A 24,332-nucleotide genomic window follows, 5' to 3' on the forward strand; every position below is an offset into this window, starting at 1 on the left:
CTCCCACATGAGCCTGGGAGAGCTCCTGCCAGCTCTGGAGGTGTTGGCTCCTGGCATTGGCCTCTGGGCAGTTCAGCTGCTGCTGTAGCTTCAGCTAGAAAAGTCTCCCACTGCCCAAGATAAGCACCTCCTCTGCATCTTCATAGCTTGGTGCCTTTGGCTGATTTTTGGTTCAGAAGATGAAAAAATAAAAATAACAAGGTTGCTGTTGATGGCACAGCCAAGACAAACAAGCTTCTTGCAGCCATGCCTGTCCATCTCCTGTCCTCCTGCAGGGTTTGGTGATCACTCCTCGTGGCACTGCTGGTTCTGTGTTAGATTCCAGTGTTCTTTGGCTGTAGATGTCTCTCAGCTGGGTCAGTCTGAGTCTTGCTTGCCCCACAGAGACAGCAGAGAGGAGAGCTGGCAGTCAGCAGGGGCTGCACTGGAAGAACAAGCTGCAAAAAGCATCATTTTGGCAGAAACGCCCTCACCTGATGTCCAGATATTTTTGCATCACCATCCAAAGCAGATTTGAGTCCGTGGACAGCAGCAGGCTGTGAGTGCCCAGTGGGATTTATAAAACTGATATGCTCTCCAATAAGAAGTTTCATTCTGAAGCAATGACATCCAGAGAGCCTACTTCACTCTGAACCTTGGCTGCCCCAGCACTCTGGGGGCAGTTTGTGGCTCTGTGATATTTCCAGTGTGCTGAAGAGGTGAAAGTTAAGTAAATTTTACAGCAACTATGAAAATATTTCCCTTTACCTTCATAGTAAAATTGGTCAGAAGTCTCTCAGCTTTGAATTTTGCAGGGATTTTTGTAGGCTGGCTGAAGGACTATGACAAATAACATCAGAATTAAATCCTGCCATGCCTCTTCCTGTAAGGAACTGGTGCTGTGTGCCCTACATTGAGAGCACAACAGGGAACTGAAGTATCCCACCAGCTTCCAAATCACAGCATCCCAAAGATGTGCCAGAAAGGAAGCTCTGATGTAAACAAACTCTCACAAATAATTCCACAAGTTGCATTTCAAAGCAAAATCTCGTGCAGACTGCCTATGGCATTTTAAAAAGGATTTCATTAGATGTTGCTAACTTGTCATAAGATCTCTTAAATGGAAGGGTAATGGCTCATAACATTTGTAAGCTTTTTAATTTCATGCAATATGAGCAGTGTAATCAACACCTATTAAAGCCAATCAGCTGTGCCCAGTGGGCTCCCCACCTCAGCTTTTGCTATATTTGCATTTTGGGTACACCTCTGAACTAACCCTGGGAACCACATTTGTGGTTCCTTACCCTGACATCAGTGGAGGGTTTGTGTCCAGAAAATGGGATATGATCATTGCAGAAGGATCTGAGCCCATGAGGGGCATAGCTTGTACTTCTTGTGAGGGAGTTTGGAGTTGATGTGGACAAGTTAATGGCTGTGGAGCTAAACATGAAGAGGCAGAATTCCCCAAATGGTCTCAAAAAATGTATTTTGCTTTTTCCCTTTGACAAGTAAAATTTCTAGCTTGAGCTGCTTGTGTGAAGGCAGAAAAACTGTTCAGATCATGTGTTTGTTTTGCTGCTCTGATCTGATTCCCACCTCCTCTTCATTCTGAACATTTGCAGCTGGACCCTGTGGCAACAGAAATGAGTGATGGGCATCCCTGCTCAAAGTGAGCTCTGTGGGCTCTCAGCTTTTGCACTGAATTTTTGCCACGATCCCAGAAATGGCTTTTATTTCAGCTGTGAAAAGGAGGACAGTGGGGCACAGAAAACAAGAAACTCTGGGGGCTGCATTTCTCTCTCTGAAGTGCAAAGGCTTTGAGTTTAAGGATTTACCATGTCTAGACATTGCTGCTGACAATCAGGATCCTGGCTGCTTTGTGGAGGCTGAAGTACAAAAACAGCTTCTTAATACTGAAAATGAAAAAGAAATACAACTTGATGCAGTATGGGTAGAGGGAAGATAGAGAAAAATAGAAAATGGAAACACCGAAAGACAAATTGGAAGATCCAATTATAAAGAAAAATGATGTTTTCCTCATGTTTTCAAGAAGCCTGAAGAGCAGAGCTTTGTATCTTCTTAGCACAGGAGAGCAAACACTTCTGCAACTCTTCTGCTGATCAGAACTATTTGGGCAGGAAAGTTGTGTATTTTGGAAGGCAGGAGGTGACAAGACAAGCTGTGCTGTCATTAGGAAGTGCAGGCACACAGAACTGGTTTTACAGAGAGCTCAGTTTGTGTGTTCTTTGATCTATGACAGGAAAGCAAAGTCAGATTTTCCAGGTTTCCTTTACCAGCTCCTATACCTCTTTGATTGTTTTATTTCTAAATAACAGATGTGTTTTTGAGAAGGAAGAACGCAGGTAAAAACAAGAACAACTTTAAATTTGCTCTTTTTCTTTTAGGACAGGTGTGTTGAGGGTCTTGGGAAAAACTAACTTGCTGCTCTTGAAAAAAAAAAAGTAGCATTTTTTTGGCTTTTAAGATCTTCCTGCTTGGAACATGTTTCCTATAAAAGCACATGCAGTAAAATGTTGTTCTTGCAGGGTGGTGAAAGAAAGCTGTTTCCATGGTACCTGGGGTTTTTTTTGTTTCTTTTTTTGTTGATTTACTCCAGGTTTTCAGTATAAAATGTTACATGTCCATTGATTTCCTCCTGATGTGCTGTAATTCTGAGTCCCATGGGATTTTTAGGCCTCATTCCAGCCTGGCCTTACAATTTTCTGAGGCAGGTTGTATGAAGTACTAGCAGGAGTCTGCTCCTTGTTTTCCCTCTGAAACAGAACAACCTGTGGAGCAAAGAGAAAACTTGAAGTGCTTCAGCTCACAGTGTTTCTTCCTTGTTCATCTATCAAACACAATCTTTGTTCACCATCCTTACATAAAACTGCAGGAGATTCCTCATTTTCAAGCCTTAATTTTTTGTCTGAGAGGACCTAAAGCCTCTTTTGCCTTTGCACCTCTGAGGTTCCCCAGGGAGTGTCCAGTGCTGCTGGCATCAGCCTTCCCCAGGAATATCCCTTCGAAGGACAGAGGCACATCTTCCTTGGGAGAGCTCTTTCTTAAGAGAGGGAAGGACTTTTTAAAGTTTATTTCAAATTCAGCAGTGATTTGTAAATCACTGCTCATGAACATTTAGGAAATGCCAAGATTTTCACTGTATCTCAGTCAGTGCAGGTTACTTTGTTGGATTCTTGATTAGTAAGCTAAAATTAGGCATGGAAAATTGCTTCTATGACCTGGGCTTTTTATTTTCTCTTTCTTTCCAGCTGGAGCTTGATATTATGCTTCTAGTTCCTTCTCCTCCTTGAGCAAAACAATATGTGATATGTGATTCCAGTGGTTCTCTCTTGATTTAGACAAGGGGCTGGTTTGGGATGGGGCATCCAGAGAAGAAAAGTGGTGAACATCTGAGTCCTGATTCTCTGCTGAGACACCAGTAGCAGCTGCAAAGGCTGTGGCACCAGGAATGGGGGGTTCCTGATTTGGGGAGCAGCTTTGCTGTTCACTGAACCACCCCTGTTGCTCTTCACAGTGCCTGGGAAGACTTTTTGATGTGCCAGTGCAAACTGAGCTTTCCTGGATGTGATCTGACAGGACTGCAGCCCAAGGCAGCACAGCTGAAGAGTCAGATGTGGGTTTTGCCAACGAGAAGCTTTGTAAGACATCAATATTTAAAAACAGAGAAACAAATAAACTAAAGGTAGTGGGTTGATTGAGGGGAAAAGAGAGAGCACTTGTCTGACAGATCAAGCATCACTCTGCAGAAAGGATTTCAGTTTTCCAGCCAAAAGTCATTGTCTTTCTTTTGATTAGGTTGATTGGTAAAAGTGTGAACAATTCATTATTTTTCCTTAAAATCCCATTTTTTCTAGGTGTATTTTGCAGGTTAGGAATGGGCACATCTGTCCATGACCTCAGAGCAGCTGATATTTCTCTTTAGGCAGAGTCACTGCTGTGTCATGCAGGTGAAGCCATGCAGTGAATGGCCAAATAATCCATGATCCAGACACACACTGCTTGCTGTAAGAGGTCAGGAATTCCTGCTGAAGCTCATTTGGGGTCTGTGGTTGGAAGGCAGTGAGTTGATGGGATGAGCCACAACAGATTTCCTTTCTGTGGTTGGGTGTTCAGAGCCTGGATCCTCCAGTTTTTTGCAGAACATCCCTCACTCTTTAAATGAAGTAAAGGTCACACAGGGCAGTGGCATGCATGTTGTCACAGCTGCTGGCTTGAGAAGCACCTTTGATTGCATGTCTGCTGTCCTCAAGTCAAAATACTCTATCTGTATTGTGCTACCTCTTGAAAACCCCAGCTCCTCCTGCAAACTGACCTTTGCTCTTTGTTTTCTGAAGATCCCAACTGTTATTTATAAATGATGAGATTTGATATTGGTACAAAGATGGGAGAGCAGGAGGCTTGTTGTTTCTCTCTGCAGCATTTTCTAATATGCAGCACTCTGAGAGGTGTAGCTTAGGTGAAGCAGAAGAAACAGGAACAGCAGGCAGGACCTTCCTGAGCCCTTTGCTGGCCAGAGCCACTGGTTGGGTGCCTTCACTGATCAGCTCTGTTGCTGCAGAGTTTGGGAAGAACTTCAGGAATAAAAACACCAGCAGAAAAATACCTGTTTGAAACAGGAGAGAACAGTCAGGCTGAGCCACCCTGCTGATTGCCCAAAGAGTAATTGGGGTCCTTGGCTCTGGTATTCCTCCCTGGGCTCTGTTTTACCTTCACACATCCCATTCTCTTTGGCTGCTTTGGCCATTACTCACCATTTCCCCAAACAACTTTCCTCTCTTCTTCCAGGCATGGAAAAAGCATCTGCTGCTTTTTCTGCCAGCCTGACATCTCTTGCAACACCCCTCCCCAGCTCCCCAGTGAGCTGGTTAGGGATGTATTTTTGCTCAGGGGCCCTGCAGCACAGCAGCACCCTGTGCTGTCTCCTCTCCTCACCCCAGAGCAGACACTCAGGAGTGTCTGTTGAGTGGCAGCCACAAGGCACAGCCAAATCCCACACAAACATCCTGCTCCTGCAGCTGTGCTGCTGATCACACCTTGGCTGCCATGCCCTCTCATGTGTGCAGTGTGGCAATGTCCAGCATGATTTAGGATCTTCCCTCCAGATCAGCCCAATTCCACATCCCACACTTAACTGCATCTGTCATTTACCTGTCCAGGTGCCCTCTCACCTGAGGTGTTGGGCTTTCAGCCTCCCCAAGGCAGTGGAGATTTCCAGTTCTTCCTCTCTGAGACAGTTCCTGTCTGACATTAACTCACACTTGAACGTTCCAGCTCTGCAGCTCAGGGCTTGGCCTCTCTGTTTATCCTTGGGAGGAAGACTCTGGTTGTGCAGACCCACAGAGCATCCTCTTAAAGCCAGCTCTTGATCATTTCAGCAGAGCAAACAAAGTGGCTGGATTTCAGCAATTCAAAATCAGTTTGTGCTGATGCTTCTCTGACCTTATAACTCTGTATCACAACTAAAGCAGATAAATCACTTTGGTATCAGAGGTACAGTCACAAGCCCAGCCTTCCCTTTCTGCCCTTCCCCTACAGGGTTAACTGAGCATATTTCTACAATAAATATTCCCACAACAAGGCCTAAATATAGTTTTCATCAATCATTTTATAGCTGCTTCCAACCTGTCACACCAGAGTATGCCTTTACAGCAGCTCAGGAAAAAAAATGCAGAAAAACCACAAATAAAAGAATTGGAATAGAAAAACTGAATTTTCTATCACCAGGAGTGGTCAGATGATCTTTCTTTGTGTCTTGTGCAGTGGCAAGTGGCAAGTGGACAGTCTCCAATGAATAAATAATTTCAGATCCAGGAAATGAGATTATTACTGCCATGGAGCTGTTGAAAAGGAGAGTTCACTGTGCCCTTCAAACATATTTCCTGAAGCACAATCCTGCATTTACCTATGGAGGACAGCAAACCTGAAGGATGGGGCCCATCAAGAAGAGCTTTTTAATTGTGACAGGAGCTCAGAAACTGAACCACTTTGATTGCAGGAACGTGTCTGGGCTCCACCTTGTCATTTTACAGACCAGATGCACGGGAGAGAACTCCAGTGGGCAATCAGAGGAGTGAGGATGGCTGCCTGCATCCTGCCTCCCAGCCCTCACCATGCTGTAATATAGTTGCTTTTGCAGTGTAATTGCTTTCTCTGCAGGGCTTTTTCCTATTGATTCTGCTTGTGTGGATTTAAATGGTTTGCAGGTTGTAGCTAGGCTCAGGTTGGTTCTGCACCTCCATGCTCTGTGCTAGGCAGCTCTGAGAGACTTCAGAGCTGTCCAGATAGCATCACTGCCTGGCCTGCACCTATATAATGATTGGAATAGAGGGACTGGATCAGATTAAGTTCAGAACATCAATAAATACGTGGGTTTTGTTTGGTGACACTTGTTCAATTTGAGGCTTTTTCCCAGGAAGCAGCTTGTGTTGTGTCATTTCTTCGGCATGCTGTGTAAATGCTCTGCATCTGCAACTGTCAAGGCTGGTGCCATCCCCCTGCAGCACCATCTGCTCACTCACAGAGTGCTTTTTGCGCTGATAAAACGTGTGAGGTGTTACTCATAATTAGGCAAATCACATGCTGTGATCTGTGATTGATTTGGTTCCTGTTGCTGGCTACCTCGCATATGTCTGTGTGTCCATAAGTATTGTCTACATACCAGCATATGGATGCAGATGAATCAGAGGCTCACAAATCCTTTTTCCCAATCCAGACAGATGGAAATGTTTTCCCTTCTCCCTATTAGCAGCAGCTGAATTTCAGTCACACCAGGGGCCTCTGCAAGGAGCTCGCCTGTGTTCTGTGCTGTACAATCAGCCCTGAGTTGGCATGGCCATTTATAATCTAATACAAGAAGTAAGCGATCCATGACATGCAGCAAAGGAAAGCTGTAATTTCAAAGCAGTGTTCAGAGGTATCCAGGTTATTAGCCTTCCTGGAGAAAAATATCTGGATATATAACTTGGCATTACGCAGTGCAGTAACAGAATGCCTAAAAGGACGTGTGAGCATTGCAGAGCCCGAGTGTCTCTGCTGAATATGACTTCTGGAAAATATTGCTGTGCTTTCCTTAGTACTAACAGTATGTGCTCTTAAACATGTATTCACCTCACTGACTGAGATCTTAATTGTTTCTGGATGTAGTATGGTCCAGGTAGTGCCGGTGGTAAGGGAAAGTAACTCAGAAATTAGTAGTTCTGCATAATTTTGATATTATCTTCTAATGTCTTTTATAGATAGTGAAGTATGATTTACTGGCAGTTTTAAAAGTTGTTTAAGGAAGGCAGTAGGGACACCAGAAAGGCCATAAAAATCAAAACACACGAACAGAGGTCTGCACGCTTGACTGGAGTAAAAGTTACAAGCAGTGCAGTCGCTGTAGAGTTGGATGATTTAGAATATTCTTAAGCCTCAGCAGAGCTCTCTGTTCTCTCCCTCTCTCCTGTGCCTACCTACAGTGTGTTTACTTCAGCAGGAGATCTGTCACCACTGGACTCTGATCATAACTAGGACAGCCCAAGGCAGAAAATAGGATATAACTTAGCACAAATCCACAGTCCTGCTGCTCCAACACCTCCTTGTAGACAAGGATCAGATTGGAGCTGCAACCTGGCTTTTCTGCTGAGGAATTCTAGTAAATTGAAATGTTTAGAGAATACTTGGTTGATTTTATGCTGGAAGGGCTGAGCAATGTGCTGGGAGCCCAGGTCTGCTGTTGACTGTTTGAGGGCATTGGCGTGGCTTGAGCCTGGCTTTGTTTGTACAAGGGAGAGCTGCTCCCCAGGCATGGCAAGTCAATCATCTGCACACGTTTGACTCTGCTGTCACCTTTGGGTGAACTCTCAGTGCAGTGAAGAGCTTGAAGCATTTTCAGAGTTGTGCTGCTCTCTTCATTTCAGCTGGCTGAGCCTGCCTTACCAGAGGATTCCTGGAGCTGAGCTTGCTTCAATGCATGAGACTTTTTCCAAAACCAGTAGTGATCACTTCAGTCCTACCAACAGAGAAAGTTTTGTGAGTGTGCAGCATCCTTCAGACGTTGCTTGTAAAGCAGATCAGATGTTACAGACTCAGATTTCCCATCCCTGTGGATACTGAATAGAATTCCAGCGTGCATAGTTGCATTTTATTTTCCTGTGTATGTCTGTTGGTTTCATCATGTCACCTGTGGTTTTCCTCATAAGTCAATGAAGTAAAAAAGAAAGCAGAATAGCAATGAAGTCAAGGCAGATGTAATGCCTTGGAAATTTTTCAGTGTTGTTTTTTAATGTCAGCAGACATGGTGTAATTTAATTTTCAGAAGAGTCTCAGCTGCAAAGTAGCTGATTAGGCATCTTGAAGAAGCAGCCAATCTCTCAAAACACTCTGTTCATGAGATTATTACAGGTATTCTTCTAAAGAGAGAAACCCCTAGATTGCCAGAAATAAATCACTTTGAAGGATACAAACCCCCTTGGGTAGCCTTCCAGAAGCAGAACCCAGTCATTTAGACATCACAGACCTGCCTTCTTTGCACTTCAAAAAGTAGAGTCGAAGATAATTGCTTTAATGGAGCAGAAGGAAATTTATCTTTTGTTTCTATTGTTATTAGAATGAACTTCAAGAAGTGCCATAAGAGAGAGGGGTTTGTGGCATTGGACACAAAACTCAGATCTGCACTATCTGTGCCATTAAAATATGTCACATTGGGTGGGACCACAGTATTGGCTGAGCTTCATAGCACTGTAAGACATCATTCTGTGAAGGTGACTGAACCTTGTTTGCATAGAAAACAGAACTTGAATTACTTTTTTTTTGTTTAAGCATTTGAATGCTTGATAAAATGTCAGAAGTTGTAGCACAGCACACTAAGCTCATGATGCTGCATTTATGTTTTTGAGTGCCCATTGCAGGTCAGGGCTGTGTCAGCTCTTACATGACCTGGGCACATTCCACTTGGTTCCTACATTTTGTTACATCCCCACTAAACCTACTGCCTGCTTGCTAAGAACCACCATGCTCAGACACACTGGGACATTTTAAAGCATTTGTTTCAATCAATTTGTTACCAGTTCTATTCACAGTTTGCTTTCATTCTGCTATGAAAAGCTTACACTGTCAAATCAGAAGTTTTACTAAGAAAGAGATTTAGTAACATGAACATTATGTTCAGCTGTCTGAAGGACAAAATAAAGATGAGAAGAGACTCAGTGATTAAACAACAAAAAGTGTGTTTAAATCATATTAAGGGCTGTTTTCAATCTATCACCTAAGGATTTAGCTACATGACTTAAATTTTTGTACCAGGAGGCTTCTGGGCAAAATGCTGTTCTTGCAGTGGGGATCTAGACCAGAAAAAAGAGGAAGAGCTTTTGAAATACAAACAGTAGTGGTTAGCTTGCAAGTTTAGCACAAAGTCTAGATTTTCTGCTGGTGTAGACCAAGGCGAGGCTGTTGTTCCAAGCAGCATTTTAGGGTTGGGGTTCATTAGACACTCCCCAGTGTTTTTTCTTCACAGCCAAAGGTAGGTGCTGTCCAGTGCTTTGCTCTTCAGGAGGTGCATGGTGTCTGTTCAATGTTCTGTGAGCTTTGCTGAGACTCATGGTGGTGCCAGTTGCCTGATCCCTGCAGCATCTCATCCATTCTGAAGGGGTTTTACTCAATTTCCTCCTAACTCTCTATTTTAGGGGGGCAGCTCTGAACTTTTCCAGCACCAGACCCTCTCCAAAGGAGTTTCTGTTCCCAAGGCAGGAGTGGGGGGAGGAAGTGCACACTTGGAGACAAGTCCTGGTTTTTTTTTACTGTGCTCACAGTGTGTTCTGGAGACCTCTCAGAAACTCTGTGTAGAGCATCACACAGTGAGGTATTCCTGGTGCTTCCCTTGGAAGAGGAGCAAGGGGTAAGGGGACATGCAGAACTGGGTCAGGAAGACTAATTTAAACATGTCAGTCAACTGACCAAGAGTGACAGCAAGGGTCACAAGGTCAGCTCTCCTGGCAGGTCAGGGGACGTGCCTGACCCCTGCACACAGTGTGGTGTCCTCAGCAGTGCTCTGGGCCTGGCCACACCAAGAAAACCTGCAGAGGTGTGATGCCTTTGTGGCTTTTCTTCAGAGGTTTGCCTTCTTAATGAAGAACATTTCAGGTGTTCTAAAAATTATTGCTTTGTCTCTCAGTTTTTCTGCTCCAAAGCAGAAAAAGCCAAAGTGCAGCTCAGAGTTGTCCCTAAGTTGTCCCTTGCAGGAAAGTGTCACTGCTGTTATTGCTGCTGGTACATTTAGCTGCTGGTGTAGTAGGACTGGTTGGATTTGAAGAAAGGAGCATATTTGTTACCTACACAAAACTTTCCCTCTCTCAGCAGCTCCTCAGAACAGCACCCAGGGGTGCAGGCAGTGAGTGCTGCTGGTGGCTGTGGGACAGAAGCAGGAGAGCTTTTGCTGGCTGTTTGCTTTACCAAAAACAAGTTTTGCCCTCTGACAGTCCAGCTGAGCGTGGAGCAGGGTTTGCTTCCTGTAAATGTCAGTGAGAGGTGGAGTGGAGCAGGAAAATGGTGCTGTGATGACTCCTCCACAGACTGCTCCTTGCCAGCCCAGATCATGCTTTAAGATTTTATTTTTACCATTACTTTGTCAAGCCTGCAGAAAATTCACTGTTTCCATTATTTCCACAAGCTTCACTCAGCACTTACTGTGTGAAGTCTATGAATCCATAGGATCAAGTCAAAGCTATTCCTTTTGACCATCTGAACTACAAACACACCAACTGTGAAGCATTATTTTTAAATTGCCTGTAAAAATGTAAAAGGATTTCCAAATATTTTTAATAATTCCCTAAAACAGTCTAAGGACATCTGTTGAAGTACTGCATTTCCCTGAAGACAGCACTGGTTGGGATTGCTTCAGCTGCAAATTAAGGTTGTCAGTCAAAGGGCTTTTTCTATTTCAGTCTCTGATCTGGGAGTTTTTAGCATCTCTTCCAAAGTGAGCCAAAGAAAGACAGCTAGTGAGCTGTTCTGGCTTGTTTTGCCATGTGTTTAACCTAGCAAACAGTAAGTTGATACCTTTTGTGAAGTGTTTTATATTTTTCTGGACACCTCTGCTTGGTGAGGAAGCAAGCTATGCAGTTTTGACATATTTTTGCACTTTCCATATTCTTTTTTCTGCAGCATGTGTCCAATGTTTTAATGCATTGAGTAGCCGTGGCAAATGCTATTGTGTGTCTGCAAACATTTGAATCATTTTTAAGGCGCTGGCTCTGCTAATGAGGAGCTGGAGTAAGAGGCAGGATGATGTATTTACTCTCCAGGATTTCCTGCAGAGATGAATAGAAGGTTCATGGTGAGCTGAAAGGACGTGACCAGCCCAAAGAGTCTTTAAAAGATGTGCTTGTTTATTGCATGCTGATATTCTAACTCCAGCTTCATCAAGTGCTGTCACAGTTTATGAAAATATTGCTTCACTGCATAATTATTTTATTGTGGTGCTGATGCCATATTGATCTAGATTTCCACCTGCTCATATGCATCAGAATACTTCATTTCATGTCATGGTAACATGAAAGTGTAAGAGAAGGAGAAGGCTTTGTCTTTTCAGTTGTAAATCCTAACTGGCTTTTAAAGCTTTCATTATTTTGTTCTGTGTGATTGAAAGAAGCTGGCATCATCACCAAGCTTGCAACAGAGGAAACATTTTTTTAATGTTCAGTGTTTAAAAGATGTCAGTGTTATTTCCTTTGTAAACAGAAGATGATGGATAGAAAATCTGCTGAATTTTCAGCAAAAGGGAGTAATTTCTTCAGTTCTTTTTCATTCCTTAATGGAAAAAGAATTATGGAAATGAGAGCAGGCATTACATTAAGTGCTTCCAATGTTCTTTCCCTGCAGACCAATAAAAACATAACTCCTCCATTAGGGAAATTTAGTTTTTTGAAGGCTGCATGAATCTGAGTTCTGAATGAGCAAATGAGATGCCTATGCTGGGGTAAACATTTCCAGGTCTGATTATGTATTTTAAGTCTTTTGTAGGTGGATACCACCTCTTACCTTGTCTTGCAGGTCTTCTCCAGAGCAACTCTTTTATATTGGCTTATCCTGTAGCACCTTTGTAGTGCAGTCCCATATTACAAAGAGCAGCAACACATCTTTCAAAGTCATGAAAAATCTTTTCCTGCCTGAATGGGAACTAGAGTTCCTGGTTTTTTTCAAAACACTCCAGCTGCTTGAAAACTCCATAAGCAAAATTCAAACAATACAAGTAAAAAAAAAAAAACCAAAAAACCCAAAAAAGACCAACACAACTTTTCTGTGCTTCCTATGGTGTGTTTATAGTAGTTACAGTCCCACCCATGACTGTACATTATGCAGATTGTAGCTGTCTACCTTTAAAAATACCCTTTATCTGTAAGTGGGAAATGGATATTCTGCAGTAAACTGCTGTTCCTGGGTGTGTTCAAATCAGGTCCCTGAGCAGGGGGGATCCATGTGAAACCATCTTTTCTTTCTGAGCTGTTAACCATGAAGAAGTAATAATCAGCATTAATTTCTAGAAATTCTAGAAGATCACAAATAAAAATTAGGGGAGAATCATTGCAAATCATTATCATTGATCCTTACTTAAAATTATTAATCATAATTCAGTTCATACACAATATTGCTTAAGCTGTCAGACACGTTGCAGAAGTACAGAAGGATGATTTGTCCTCATTTAGTGTAGGAGGGGACAAAGCACCAAGATCTTCTGAAACTTGTCCAAGATCTGGAACTGATTAAGTAGAATTCTTTATTATTATTATTATTATTATTATTATTATTAATAATAATAATAATAGTAATAATAATAATTATTATTATTTTTATTTTTATTTAGTTGTAAATAGTCTGGATGTAGCCAAAATGTTCTAGTTATAATTGATCAGATAAACCCCATTTGCCCCTTTATTGGTGAAGGGCTGATTGCATGGGAACAGGCTGCAAAAACAGTGAAGAGAACAAATCTAATTACTGTGAATATTTGGTTACATGTGAGGCTGGTTTTATTTTCGTTTTTTGAGGTTTATTTTCTGAAAACACTGCTGGGAATTGTTTGTCCATCACTAGAGTGTTCCCCAAAGGCCAGTCCACCACAGGACTTCCAGAAATCATTTCTGTGTTCCTGCTTTATTTTATCTGTAGACAACTTAGTCCTTCTGCCATGATCCAGAAAAAATGGCATCTATGAAAATACTGTGTTCATTACAAATTCAGGAGGCAAGGAGAACATGCCTGACCCACATGAATTTCTGTCCTCATCCTCATTATTCATTCCTAATGGAAAAAAAAAATTGAAATGCTAGGAAAATACATTGGACATTTTCAACTTCTTGCTGATTTTCTTGCTATTTTATCTCCTCTGCCTGCTGTGTGTCTCAGTCAATTGATGAATTTGATCAGCTGCATGCTGTAGGCATTGCAAAGAGATGCTGGCAGTGAGTTTCCACCTTGCACATTAGATTTTTGGCTGATTTGATTTGGGGTCACCCCATGCTGGTGCTGTGGGTGTCTAATAGCCCCTGAGAAACCAGTGTGCAGGCTGGGGCTGCCTGTGGAAAACACGAGTTCCCTGGTGCCTGGGCTGTGTTTGCACACAGCAGGAGCCAGATGCTTGGAGCTGTGGGTTTGCTTTGGCTCTGCAGCAGAAATACCTGAGGTGGATGTTGCCAGGTCGCTGTGTGGCTCCTGTGTGCTACCAGCTGCTCTGGCTCTTCTCTCAGAGCTGTGTTTAAAGCATAAAAATGAGAAATTGGTAGAACTCTCTGTGGTCAGGTGGGAGTGGGGAGGAGTTCTTGTCTTGTGCTCCGCAGACCTGTCTTAGTTTGGAGGACAGGTGTCTGCTGAGAAAGGCAGGAGCCTCTCTTTGAAATGGAGAATGTAAACCCCCTCCCTCCAAATTATCATAATTTTGAAATCAAGGGCAATATGGGAATTAGGAATAACAGTTCTTTACTAGGGAAATTAAAATAGAAATACAGTACTACAAAGAAACAAACTCCAAACCCTGACACAGACAGAGTACAACCTGACACCCGTCAGGCAGGGTGTTGGCAGCAGTCCCATTCCATGGTGGCTGCATCCTCCTGCAGTGACAGATGTGGCTCAGTTGGAGCAGTGCTCCTGTACAAGGCGCAGTTTCCCTCTGGAGCTCCAGTGGGGATGTGGAGAAATCCGGTTTTCCTCTGGAGTCCAGTGGAGAAAGGGGCTCCCTTAGTGTCCCAAAACCTCTGTTTTTATCTTGGTAAGAAATGTTGGGCTCTTCCCCCTGGCTGGAGCAACTCCCAATGGGATGCAGTAATTTTATCAGTGCCACAGTGGGACTCAATGGCCATGAGCAGAAAATGACTGGCTGGAGGAAGGATGGGTTGTGAAAAGATGAAGAACAATGCCCTGCCTGGTTTCAATGGATGGCCCATTAGCAGAATATCTCCCACAGAGATAAGGATCACTGCCCCCACTGTCAACAGATGGTGATAGAATAGATACCTTTGATCACATCCTGTATTATAACCCAAGACAAGACCTGGTGGGATGGGTCTGGTCAGCAGCCCAGCCCACAGTGTGGTGCTGAAACATGCCAGGTGGTTCCCAAGTGGTGTGAGGTCTAAGGCACTCTCCACATGTTAATCACATTTTCTGCTCCCCAGCCCTTGGGCATGGCTGTGTGGGCACACACTGTCACCCACTGGAGTCACCAGAAGCTGTGATTTTGCAGATGTGCCTCTGAAATGCACTGCTGCAGTCAGCCACCTTCCCAAACACCTTTGGGAAGCTTAGGTCAGGTCCCACATCACCTACACATTTTACAAGAGCAGGTTGTTTGGCTTATACCAGCAATAGAGCAATCACCCCTAAAGCAAGGCACTGCCTGAGCCAGACAGAGCTGTGCTGTCCACTCTGGGCAGGAGGAGCTCCTGCAGGGTCTGTGCATGCCAGCCATGCCCAAGCTTGGGCTCAGCTCCAGATGGCTGAGGCTGGGGCTATCCCCATCTCACACCCTTGGTCTCATGGTCTTGTTCCAGGGCAACCCACTGTACTTCCAGTCCGCCAGGAACGTCACCGTGAACATCCTCAACGAGAAGACAAAAGTCCTCACTCGCCTTGTCACAGGTAAGGAGGGGAAGGGCTGTGTGCAGGGCTGGAGGAGGGAGGGAAGTGTGCAGGGGGTTTGGGGATGCTGTGCTGGCTTCAGACAGTGCATGGTGGGTGAATTGTGGAGTGGAAATGAAAACTTCACTCCACTTTGTAGAAACAAAGCCAGAGACATGAAAGCCATGTTGGTTGCATATTGTTAACTTTTTGCAACTATTAAGAGAACTGCTATATGTATAATGTTAAAATAGCTTTTCTATATAAATACAAGTTTTTACTAATAGCAAAAGTTCGACATATGTTTTTTAGAGATAGTTAAACTGTCTATAGCTTAAACTATGCTTAAACTACCCTCTTAGTTGAGATAACAGCCCATGAACGTGTGATGGGGGCCCTGCAGCTGACATGACAATTATCAGCAGGACCACCACCCAAATTAAAAGATAATAACTAGAAAATTAAAACCACAAGCCAAAAAACATGCTTGCTCTAAAAAAAAAATGGACCCAAAAAGTGGCCATGCTAAATAGTTCTCAGAAAAAAGTTAAACCAGTTAAACTATGCAAAAAAACTATGAATATGCAATAAGTTGATGTATTGCAAAACGTATTTAAAGAAGCATTCCCAAAACAACTGTGTGCTCTTAGCATCTTACCAAACACCCAACTGTTTTACCCCTTTACTTTATGTGTGTCTCCTATTGACTTTTTATTAAACCTTTTAAATTTTACCAAAACAGTGAAACATGTTTTTCACACTGGGGCTGTCTGATAATGAAGCAGAGTATCATTTTCATTTGAAAGCCAGTCCAGAGTCAGAAATGTTTCTGGTATGACATCAGGGTCAAGAAGAACATATGCCAGGCTGACATTTCTGTTGTAACAAGCAAAGGTTTTTCTTAAGACATTTATAACTTGCCTGAAATCTTGGGAGCTCTGGAGCCCAACTGTGGCAACAGTTTGCAATTTGAAGTCCTTCTGCTGATGAAGAAGTCACTTTGCACCCAAAGAGGGGTGTGTTGGATGGGGAAATAGGTGTTTCATAAATCCCCAGTGCACAGCAGCCTTTGAATGAATGCTTGAGTAATTTGGGTTGAAAGAGCCTAATATATATGTAAGATATATGGCACTGTATATATGGTATATAATATATATTTGATATGGGACAGAGATATATTTACTGAGATTTATGCATGGAGTGTGAGAAGTGTGGCAAAAGCAGTAATCCATAAACATGTTTCTAAGTTGAGACTGGGTTGCTTGTTTTGCTTATGTAACATCTTGGCCTTTAGTCACAGTATTAAATAATTAAATATGCAGCTTCAGTGAGCAATTATTTAGGCAGCATGTGTGAAACTTGCCTGGAGGAAGGAAATAAATTCAACCCCAGGCTCCCTGATTCTCACATTCAGAATGAAGGCCTTCAGTTTGTTGGTTCTCCATGTATTTTCAAGAGGGTTTGGTTCACTTAAGCACCTCTGTGTCACGAGGGTTTGGGAATCAGTGACAGCTCCCAGTGTGATGCTCTGGTTATTGAGCTTTTTATGCATTCAGCACCAGCTTTGGTTTCCCAGTGCAGCAAAGATTGGTCCCAGGTAGTGTGTGCTGCAAGGATGAGTGGGGAGGTGGTTAATAAGCAGGACACAAATCAGATTTAAAGTACTGGATTTTCCCAGTGTGGCTGCACAAGTTTTTAAGTATTTCCAGGGATCTCAGCATGGCCCCTCTTGTCTGAAGTGCAAACCATGTGCATGATTCTGTGTGTCCAGGTGCCAGCACAGGTGACCTGTGCAGGGAAATGCTGGGTAGGGATGGAGTTCTTAAGAAAATACTGACTTTAAAGTGTGTTTCTCTTGTATTTTGAGAAATGAGACTGGTCTTGAAGATGGCCAGAATTAATGCAAAGTCTGATCACCTGCCTGGTGCAGGATGCTATTCCAGGAGGGCTGTGGCTCAGATGGAGCTGGCAGGGCTGTTCAGTGATGATTTGTCCAAAGTCTGGCCTAGGTCCTTTACCCAGGGCAGCCTCTTTGTAACTCTTGGCAGCCTTTGAGCCACAAACCTCAGAGAATCCCTGTTCAGGAGGCTGATGTTTATCAGACCCCACCACAAAACCATTGCCAGAGGCTCTCCAGCACTGCAGGGCACAGCAGCCTGCAGGAAAAGCAGCAGAATTGAAATAAGATTTTGAAGCAAAGTTTTACTTGCCTAAAAACTTTCTGCAGTGTGAGAGGATGCCATTTTTCTTGGCCTGCACACGATTGAAGGGGTCTAAAACAAAACATTTGCTCCTGTGCTGGTGTTTTTGTTGTTTTTTTTTTTTTTTTTAATTGGGCTGGGCATGACACTGATAGAATTTTAATCGAGATATATTTAAAAGGTAGAAAAGCGGGAATCTTTTACACAACAGCATCAGTCCAAGCAAAATGGGCCCAGGAGCTCTTGATGCCTCTTACAGCTGCACCAATATTCTCAAAGCATGACTGGATACATTCATTGCTGTTTCACATATGGGTCTGTCTTTTTGTAAAAATATCCCAGCTATCCCAAGTTCAATGGTGATTTTATGGCACACATAAGTATTAACAAAAGCATAAGTAGAAATATTTGAGCAGTTGTTACTTGGGTAGAAAACTGCCCTTTTCTAGTAAGATCTAAAAAGCCTCCCTGTTTGGTATCTCATGCAATTTGTTGAGCTATTATTACTCAGCAAATGGGTTTATTGAATGTATGAAGCTACTATGTGATTTTCCTATGCTTCTCCCTAAAGTAAAGCTTCTTCCCCCTAGGTCCCCAAGCAGTGGAAGCACACAGCCAAAAATTTGAGGTGAAAACCCTCTCTGGAAAATTGCTGTTTTCTGCAGATGACAACGAAGTGGTGGTTGGAGCAGAGAGATTGAGAGTTCTAGGTAAGAAATTGTTCATTAAGCCAGTTTTAATATGCACCTCTTCAAATCTGGGTTTAGTTTTGCCTGACTTTCCTTCCTACTTGCTGAAAACTTCTTTTGGAGGGAAAACCTTGTGTTATCTTTATGTCTTTGAATCCTCTCCAAGCTGATAAAGGCCAGGAGTTTCTATGTGAGGACTTTCTCAGCTTGCACAATTTGTTATTTCCCTTCCAGAAGAAAAACTCCCCTGGAAGTGGTTTGTCTGGCTGAGTGAAGTAGCTTTAAAACCAGTTTTGGAACCTGAACAATTTTATCTCTTGGATCTGGGGTGGAGGAGAGTGAGGAGCTGCCCCAGGGATGTGCCCATGTCTGCAGTCACTGTGCAAAGGGAAACATCAGGGTTTGTGGTTTTGGTGCCAGCACTGTCACCAGCTCCTCCTTCATTCTGAACCAAACACCAGGAGGATCTGCCTCCCCAGCTGTGCTGCTGCCAGGCTTTCCATTGGTATTTCCTAATGAAAACTCTGGGTTGGGGATGTAGGGGGTCTTTCTTGTTTCTTTGGATTTTTTTTTTTTAATTAATTGGAGAAGCAAAACAGTTGTGGCAATTGTAAATTCTCAATATTCTTTGATAGTTATATAAAATCAGCTGTCTGGAACTGGAATATTTGTGCTCCCCAGTTCAATCCACAGTCTTTGGTTAGTCTGGGATTTGCTCAGGAATGTTTTCCCACAGGACCAGAGTGGGTAGCTCAGAGTTGTTCACAGTCACACAACAATGCTGCTGTTCTCTGTGGAGGCACCAATACCTGTTTTGTAGTGACTTGTTTTGGATGCATCTTTTCATTCCAAATTATTCCTTACTTCTCTTGTAAAAACAGATCAATAAGGAGCTTGGAATTATATACAGACATAGATAGTATTTTATTATTGTTATTATAATTTCTATATATTTGATAGTATATTATGTACAATATAAATGGGATTTGTTGTCCAACCCTTAACATTTTTTGCTGCCTGCTGTCCTGCTGTTCTAGATGGTTCCTGATTGTGGGCAGGGTGGGTGTAGCTCTCTGCAGGTCACTGTTGTTACTCACTGGACTAGTTCAGTCACCAACTATAAACAGTTAGGTGGGCTTCACAGGATAAATGCTGAACTTCACAAAATTAAGAGTATCTTTGTTAGCTTCAAACTTGGAAGAGGCCCATTCAAAATTCCTGTGATGTTCCAGAGCTAGGGGCATTTGTAACAATCAATTTTCTTCAACAAAGCTCCCTGCACACTGCACCCTTCTGAGCTAATTCATGCAGGGTAGATAAAGTCAGGAAGCAACAGTTCTTAAGTGTTTTCTTGGAGACCTTAAAATGAGAGAGATTTACATCATTGGTTTAAAAAAAATACAGAATCTTCTCTTTACAAGCTGCAATATATACCCCTTTTTAGATTACATACTTTTAAAAATTGCTTTTAAGTTCCTCTGTACTTTCAAGAAACAAGGAATTAATTTTGATAGCTATTCTGCATTTTGTTTTAGTCTCCAGAATAAACAGCATCAAAAATCTGCTGGTCACTGTAGTGCACTTTCATTTTTACCTGTACCTGAGTGTTTCTTGAGGTTGGTTTGACTTCTGCAGATTAGAAAAGAAGAAGTAGGATTACACTACTGGTGATGTTCCATAGCAAGTATTCTGATGACCTTGAGCTGAAATGCTTTCTGAGTTCATACTTGGCTTTGTTTTTCTCCAGCTTTGCTTCCCCAATCTAATTTTATCTCCAAAAGTGTTTGCCGTGGCTGTTTGCCATGCTGGGAAGTGTTGTACCATATGTTCGTGTTTCTTGCAGTGTTTTTGTCTGCTCTGAAGGCCAGTCCGAGTTGCAGCACACAGATAAATCCCTTTGATCATTGCTCTGGTGTTTGGGCTCCCAGGTGCTGCTGGAATGTGTCTGCTGACACCCATCCAGCCATGTCAATAATTCCAACTTGTTCTTGTCATTGCTGAGCACGTCCTTGTTGTAGAGGCAAGTGGGTGTCAACAGCCTGGCATGAAAGTCATCCCCCAGAGGTCAGAGCAGCAGTTCTTGTGGCCAGCTTTGAATACTGCCAGAGACAATAACTCTTTCCTTTGTACTTCAAAGTTTTTTTTTCTGAAAGTTTGTGCTGCAAACCGATGCTGAATCCTTGTCCTGAGAAAAGAGGTGCTCTCCTGTTTTGAAATGAACCCTGCTCTGGGTAGCTAGAGGATTTTTCAACATTAGCAAGGGATTAAAAAGGGGAAGAATACACAGAATTATAGATTAAACACAAATGCAAGTAGGACATAGGATGCATTTGATGGTGCTTTCAAAAACCGCGCAGCATGGACAGTGCAGATTTCCATATGAAAGTGCTTTTTATTTGATTTGTATTTTAGGGAGTTATTTCTGATTTATGAGCATTAAAGGACACAGAAAGACAGAGCTGGCCACCTCTGCTTTTCATGTATGACGTCATTTAGAGTACTTCAATGATTTTTTTTTATACAGTGAACCCAGTCAAACCTGTCATCATCACAGGAGAGACTGGAGGGTGACAGGAACTTGTGTGTGAGAGGAAGGGCAGCCCTCTGAGCCCTGGCCATGGGGAGCTCTGGTGAACAAACCTTTAGCAGGCACAGAGAATTCCCTGTGCCTTGCTCAGCACTGCCTGGGTCCAGACAACTCTGAGGGAGCTTGTGTTTGCCTGCAAGAAGTCCTGTAAAAACTGAGCCTTACAATGACTCCACTCTGCCATTTTTCATCCAAGCTCTTCTGCCAGTGCACATGGGCTCTTGGGGTGGGATGGGATGGGATGGGATGGGATGGGATGGGATGGGATGGGATGGGATGGGATGGGATGGGATGGGATGGGATGGGATGGGATGGGAGCACATTCTCACTCTCAGCATCCCTTCCCTCCCCAAGCTGCACTCCATGGAATCTGAGCACCCCATGGTCTTTTTAAAGATCCCATAGAGCTGCTTTCCTTCCTCAGAGCCACAGCTCTGCCTTTGCAGGGCTTGGATTGCTGAAGGCAAAATCTGCCTCAGTGCTGCCCATGGGGGTGTGTGGGGTGACTGCAGCCCCTCCCTGGCAGCCCTTGCTGTGCTCAGCAGAGCTTTGGACAAACCCCATGGACACAGGAGCTCAGGCCTGGCTGGACACTCCCCTGGACTCCTAAACACAGATCCTTGCAGGGGAGATAAATGAGCTGCTCCTAATTGGATTTGGATTTGCTGCCTCGTCCTCCCTCCCTCCCTCCAGAAATGAAATGTGCCCAGACCATCTGAAAAATGGGGTGTGAGAAACCCTCTTTAGTTAAAAGAGTATTAAAAAATAACTTTGATATATATTAATTACAATTTCATGTAATAGCTTATTGAACGTTATAGCATTTATAAATAAAAGACAATCATAAAGCATTATTCTGACTGTTAATTAGCTCTATTTATTCTCCAGATTAGTTTTTAAATATGCCCTCTAGATGCCACTTGATACTAATTAACAGAGTTACATTATTATCTCTATAGAAAGGCATTTTTAATTAAATCTAAAGCAATTTAAATGAGCATGAGTTTTTACAGAAATTAAACTCTGGTCAGATGCTTAATTTAGCCTTATAAGACAACATCTGATGACATGCCACTGTCAGATCTCCCAAGGGCCATGACATCTTTTTTTTTGAGATTATTTTTTGAGGTTTGTTTTCATGGAAACTTGCCAGTATACTCTGGTGTTTAATATTTATGATGGATTTAACCAATTTTTTTTAAGACTAAATGTTGATGGGAATCCACATGCATTGCAGTGAGCTGAGATAATACCACAAAAGCCACACTTCTGCAGTTTACAGGAGTCTGGCATTCCCTGGGATTTTGAGTGTGGAGGGAGGTTTGTGTGGGAGGTGGGATTGCATGGGCTGAATATTGTCCCTTTGCAAATCTACCAAGCTTTTTAACCACTGTTAAAATTACTATTTTGCTTTCCAACAAGGACAGGATTAATCACAACCCCACAGGGTCCCTTCTCTACAGTAGAACAATGCAGGGATTGCTCCCACTCCCCAGAAAATGTGTCTCTCACATATTTGGATTAGCATGGCAGAAGCTTTTCTTCTCCTGTGGCAAACCCTAACTAAAATATCTGTATTTAGAGTGGGCTAGGATGCCTTTCATCTCCCAGAATAAAGACTGCAGGAGCAGAGTGAGCCAGCCCAGTACCATGGCTGATTTAAAAGTACCTTTGATCTCACCAGCCTTTCCCTGCCCTCCTGTCAAATAATTAGCCATTTCTACCTTGTAGCTTTATTTTCCACTGTAGCCAACAGCTTTTGGGTAATGAACCATGTGGAGCATTTCAATGCTGACCACAGGTTGGACTTTTAGGACTGTTACTTTGGGAACATTTTTTTTTGTTCAAGTTTCTCTCCAGCTGCCTGGGAATGCACTTGGAAAGAGGAATCAGCTGTTAAAAGGTTATTGCAAATTTATTAATAAGTTTGCAGTAATTAAATCCAAGGCTCATTTCCAGCATTTTATTTATGAGCTGTTTATTGAGGAGTTTAGAGGATTTAGTGGAGGAACACCAACAATAAAAGCAGTGTAGTCCAGGAGTGCATGGCTATTTACAAGAGCAGGAGGAAGAGGAATGGCATTAAACTGAAAGAGATTAAATTTGATTAGGTATTATAAAAAATGGAATACTGTTTGGGTGGTGAGGCACTGGAATGGGTTTCCCAGAGAGGCTTTGGATGCCCCACTCAGGCTGGATGGACTCAGAGTGACCTGGTCTAGTGGAAGATGTCCCTGCCTGTGCCAAGGGAGTTGGAACAAAATGATCTTTAAGATTCATTCCAAGTCAAATCATTCTGTGACCCTGTGCCTGTAGAGAGCTCTTTTAAATGGCTGTGTTGGGGCTGCTGTTGGGGACAGGGGCAGGAACCTGCTCTGCATTTATAGAACACAAGGTGCTGTGCCTTGTTACTCATGGAAGGGTTAAAAAAGCCTTTTCAATAATATCCTTCACTTTGGACAAGAGGAGAGCAGGATTTAATGTGGATGTTACTGAGCTAACACATCTGTGTAAGCTGCCCCAGCTGCCTTGAGCTTCACATCTACAAACATTTTCAAAGTTCCATGTATTAGCTTGATCTGGCAGGAGCCCTGCAGAGCTGTGCCAGCCTGGTTAGAGGACTCTGCTCACATTTCCTCCATATTAAACCTTTAGTGGCTTCTTGGCATGTCCTTTGCAGCTTTTGCTTGCTGCAATAGTTACAGCAGAATAACTTTAATGACTGCAAAAGTGGTTATATTTCATTAAATAATCCACAGAGGTATTTGACTGGTATCAGTCATTTCAGAGGGTGGGGTAAGATAGAAATTTAACAGTTTCCAGGAACTGCCACCCATTTTTACAGCATGTACCCTTCTTCAGCAGCAATTATTTATGGGTCAGGACATGCATGGTTGCCCTTTACAGCAGCCATTATGATTTCAAAATGGCATTTTGCTGATGTGTTTGTGGCAGAGGGAACAACTCTGGTAGCCAAGTGTTGAAATCAGGCCTGACCCAGAGAGGAAACTGAGCTTTCTGGTCTCACCACTGTCTGCTGCAGCTTTATGCTGAGGGTGAATGCCAAGCTTCAGTCTTTGTAGTGTGGATTTTGGGCACTTTGAAAAACATGTCCTTGCTACAGGTCTGTAAGAACCTTTTAGAAGGAGACATGGTGCTGCAATACCCATGTCTTATGAAATTGAGATGTTTTCCTACTCTAATCCTTTTCCTTTACAAAGGCAGTGGAGGGGAAGGTGCCTTTAACCCAAAGGACAGGGAACTTCTCTGGCATTGCTCACTGGGATGCCTTGCTGTGCCTCTGGAGACAAACTGCACCAGCAGCCTGGGGTGCAGCCCTTCCCCAGTTCACCCAGTTACAAATGAGCTCCAGCTTGCTGAGGCTGCCTCAGAGCTCTCATTCAGAGAAAGGAAGAGCCACAGCCAGGCTCACCAGGCTGGGACAGACATTGGATCTTTTGCCAGAGATGTGTGAGCTCTGGGGAGCAGCTGCAGCACTCAGTGCTCCCTGCCCACAGCAGTGCTGATGCAGCCCCAGAAAAATTGCCAGGCTGTCAAGTTGTGTGTCCTGCAGGAAAGGGACAGGGAATAAAAGGGGGAGCAGGGAATGTGCTGATAAATGAGGATACCAGGGTTCAGCACTGGCACTGGAAGGCTGGAACAGCCCCCACTGTCTTTAGCTCTCAGTTCCGTCAGGTTCCCTTGAGCTCGTTGCAGAGCTGTGATTATGGGAAAAAATTATGTTTAGCAAAATTAAGGAGTAGT

At 43.2% G+C, this 24,332-nt stretch overlaps 1 protein-coding gene across 6 annotated transcripts in view; it reads left to right on the plus strand.

Moving 5' to 3' along the window:
• Nucleotides 1-24,332, plus strand: part of SGCD (sarcoglycan delta) — a 315,825-nt gene that overhangs the window by 248,075 nt on the left and 43,418 nt on the right. For all 6 annotated transcript variants that reach the window (XM_033073245.1, XM_033073248.1, XM_033073249.2 and 3 more), the window contains 2 exons: nucleotides 15,024-15,111; nucleotides 17,882-18,001. In XM_033073245.1, coding sequence (XP_032929136.1) covers nucleotides 15,024-15,111; nucleotides 17,882-18,001 — 208 coding nt within the window. The remainder of the gene's footprint in view (nucleotides 1-15,023; nucleotides 15,112-17,881; nucleotides 18,002-24,332) is intronic.

The sequence above is a fragment of the Catharus ustulatus genome, chromosome 15 (genome assembly GCF_009819885.2).
Source record: "Catharus ustulatus isolate bCatUst1 chromosome 15, bCatUst1.pri.v2, whole genome shotgun sequence".
Taxonomy (NCBI): domain Eukaryota; kingdom Metazoa; phylum Chordata; class Aves; order Passeriformes; family Turdidae; genus Catharus; species Catharus ustulatus.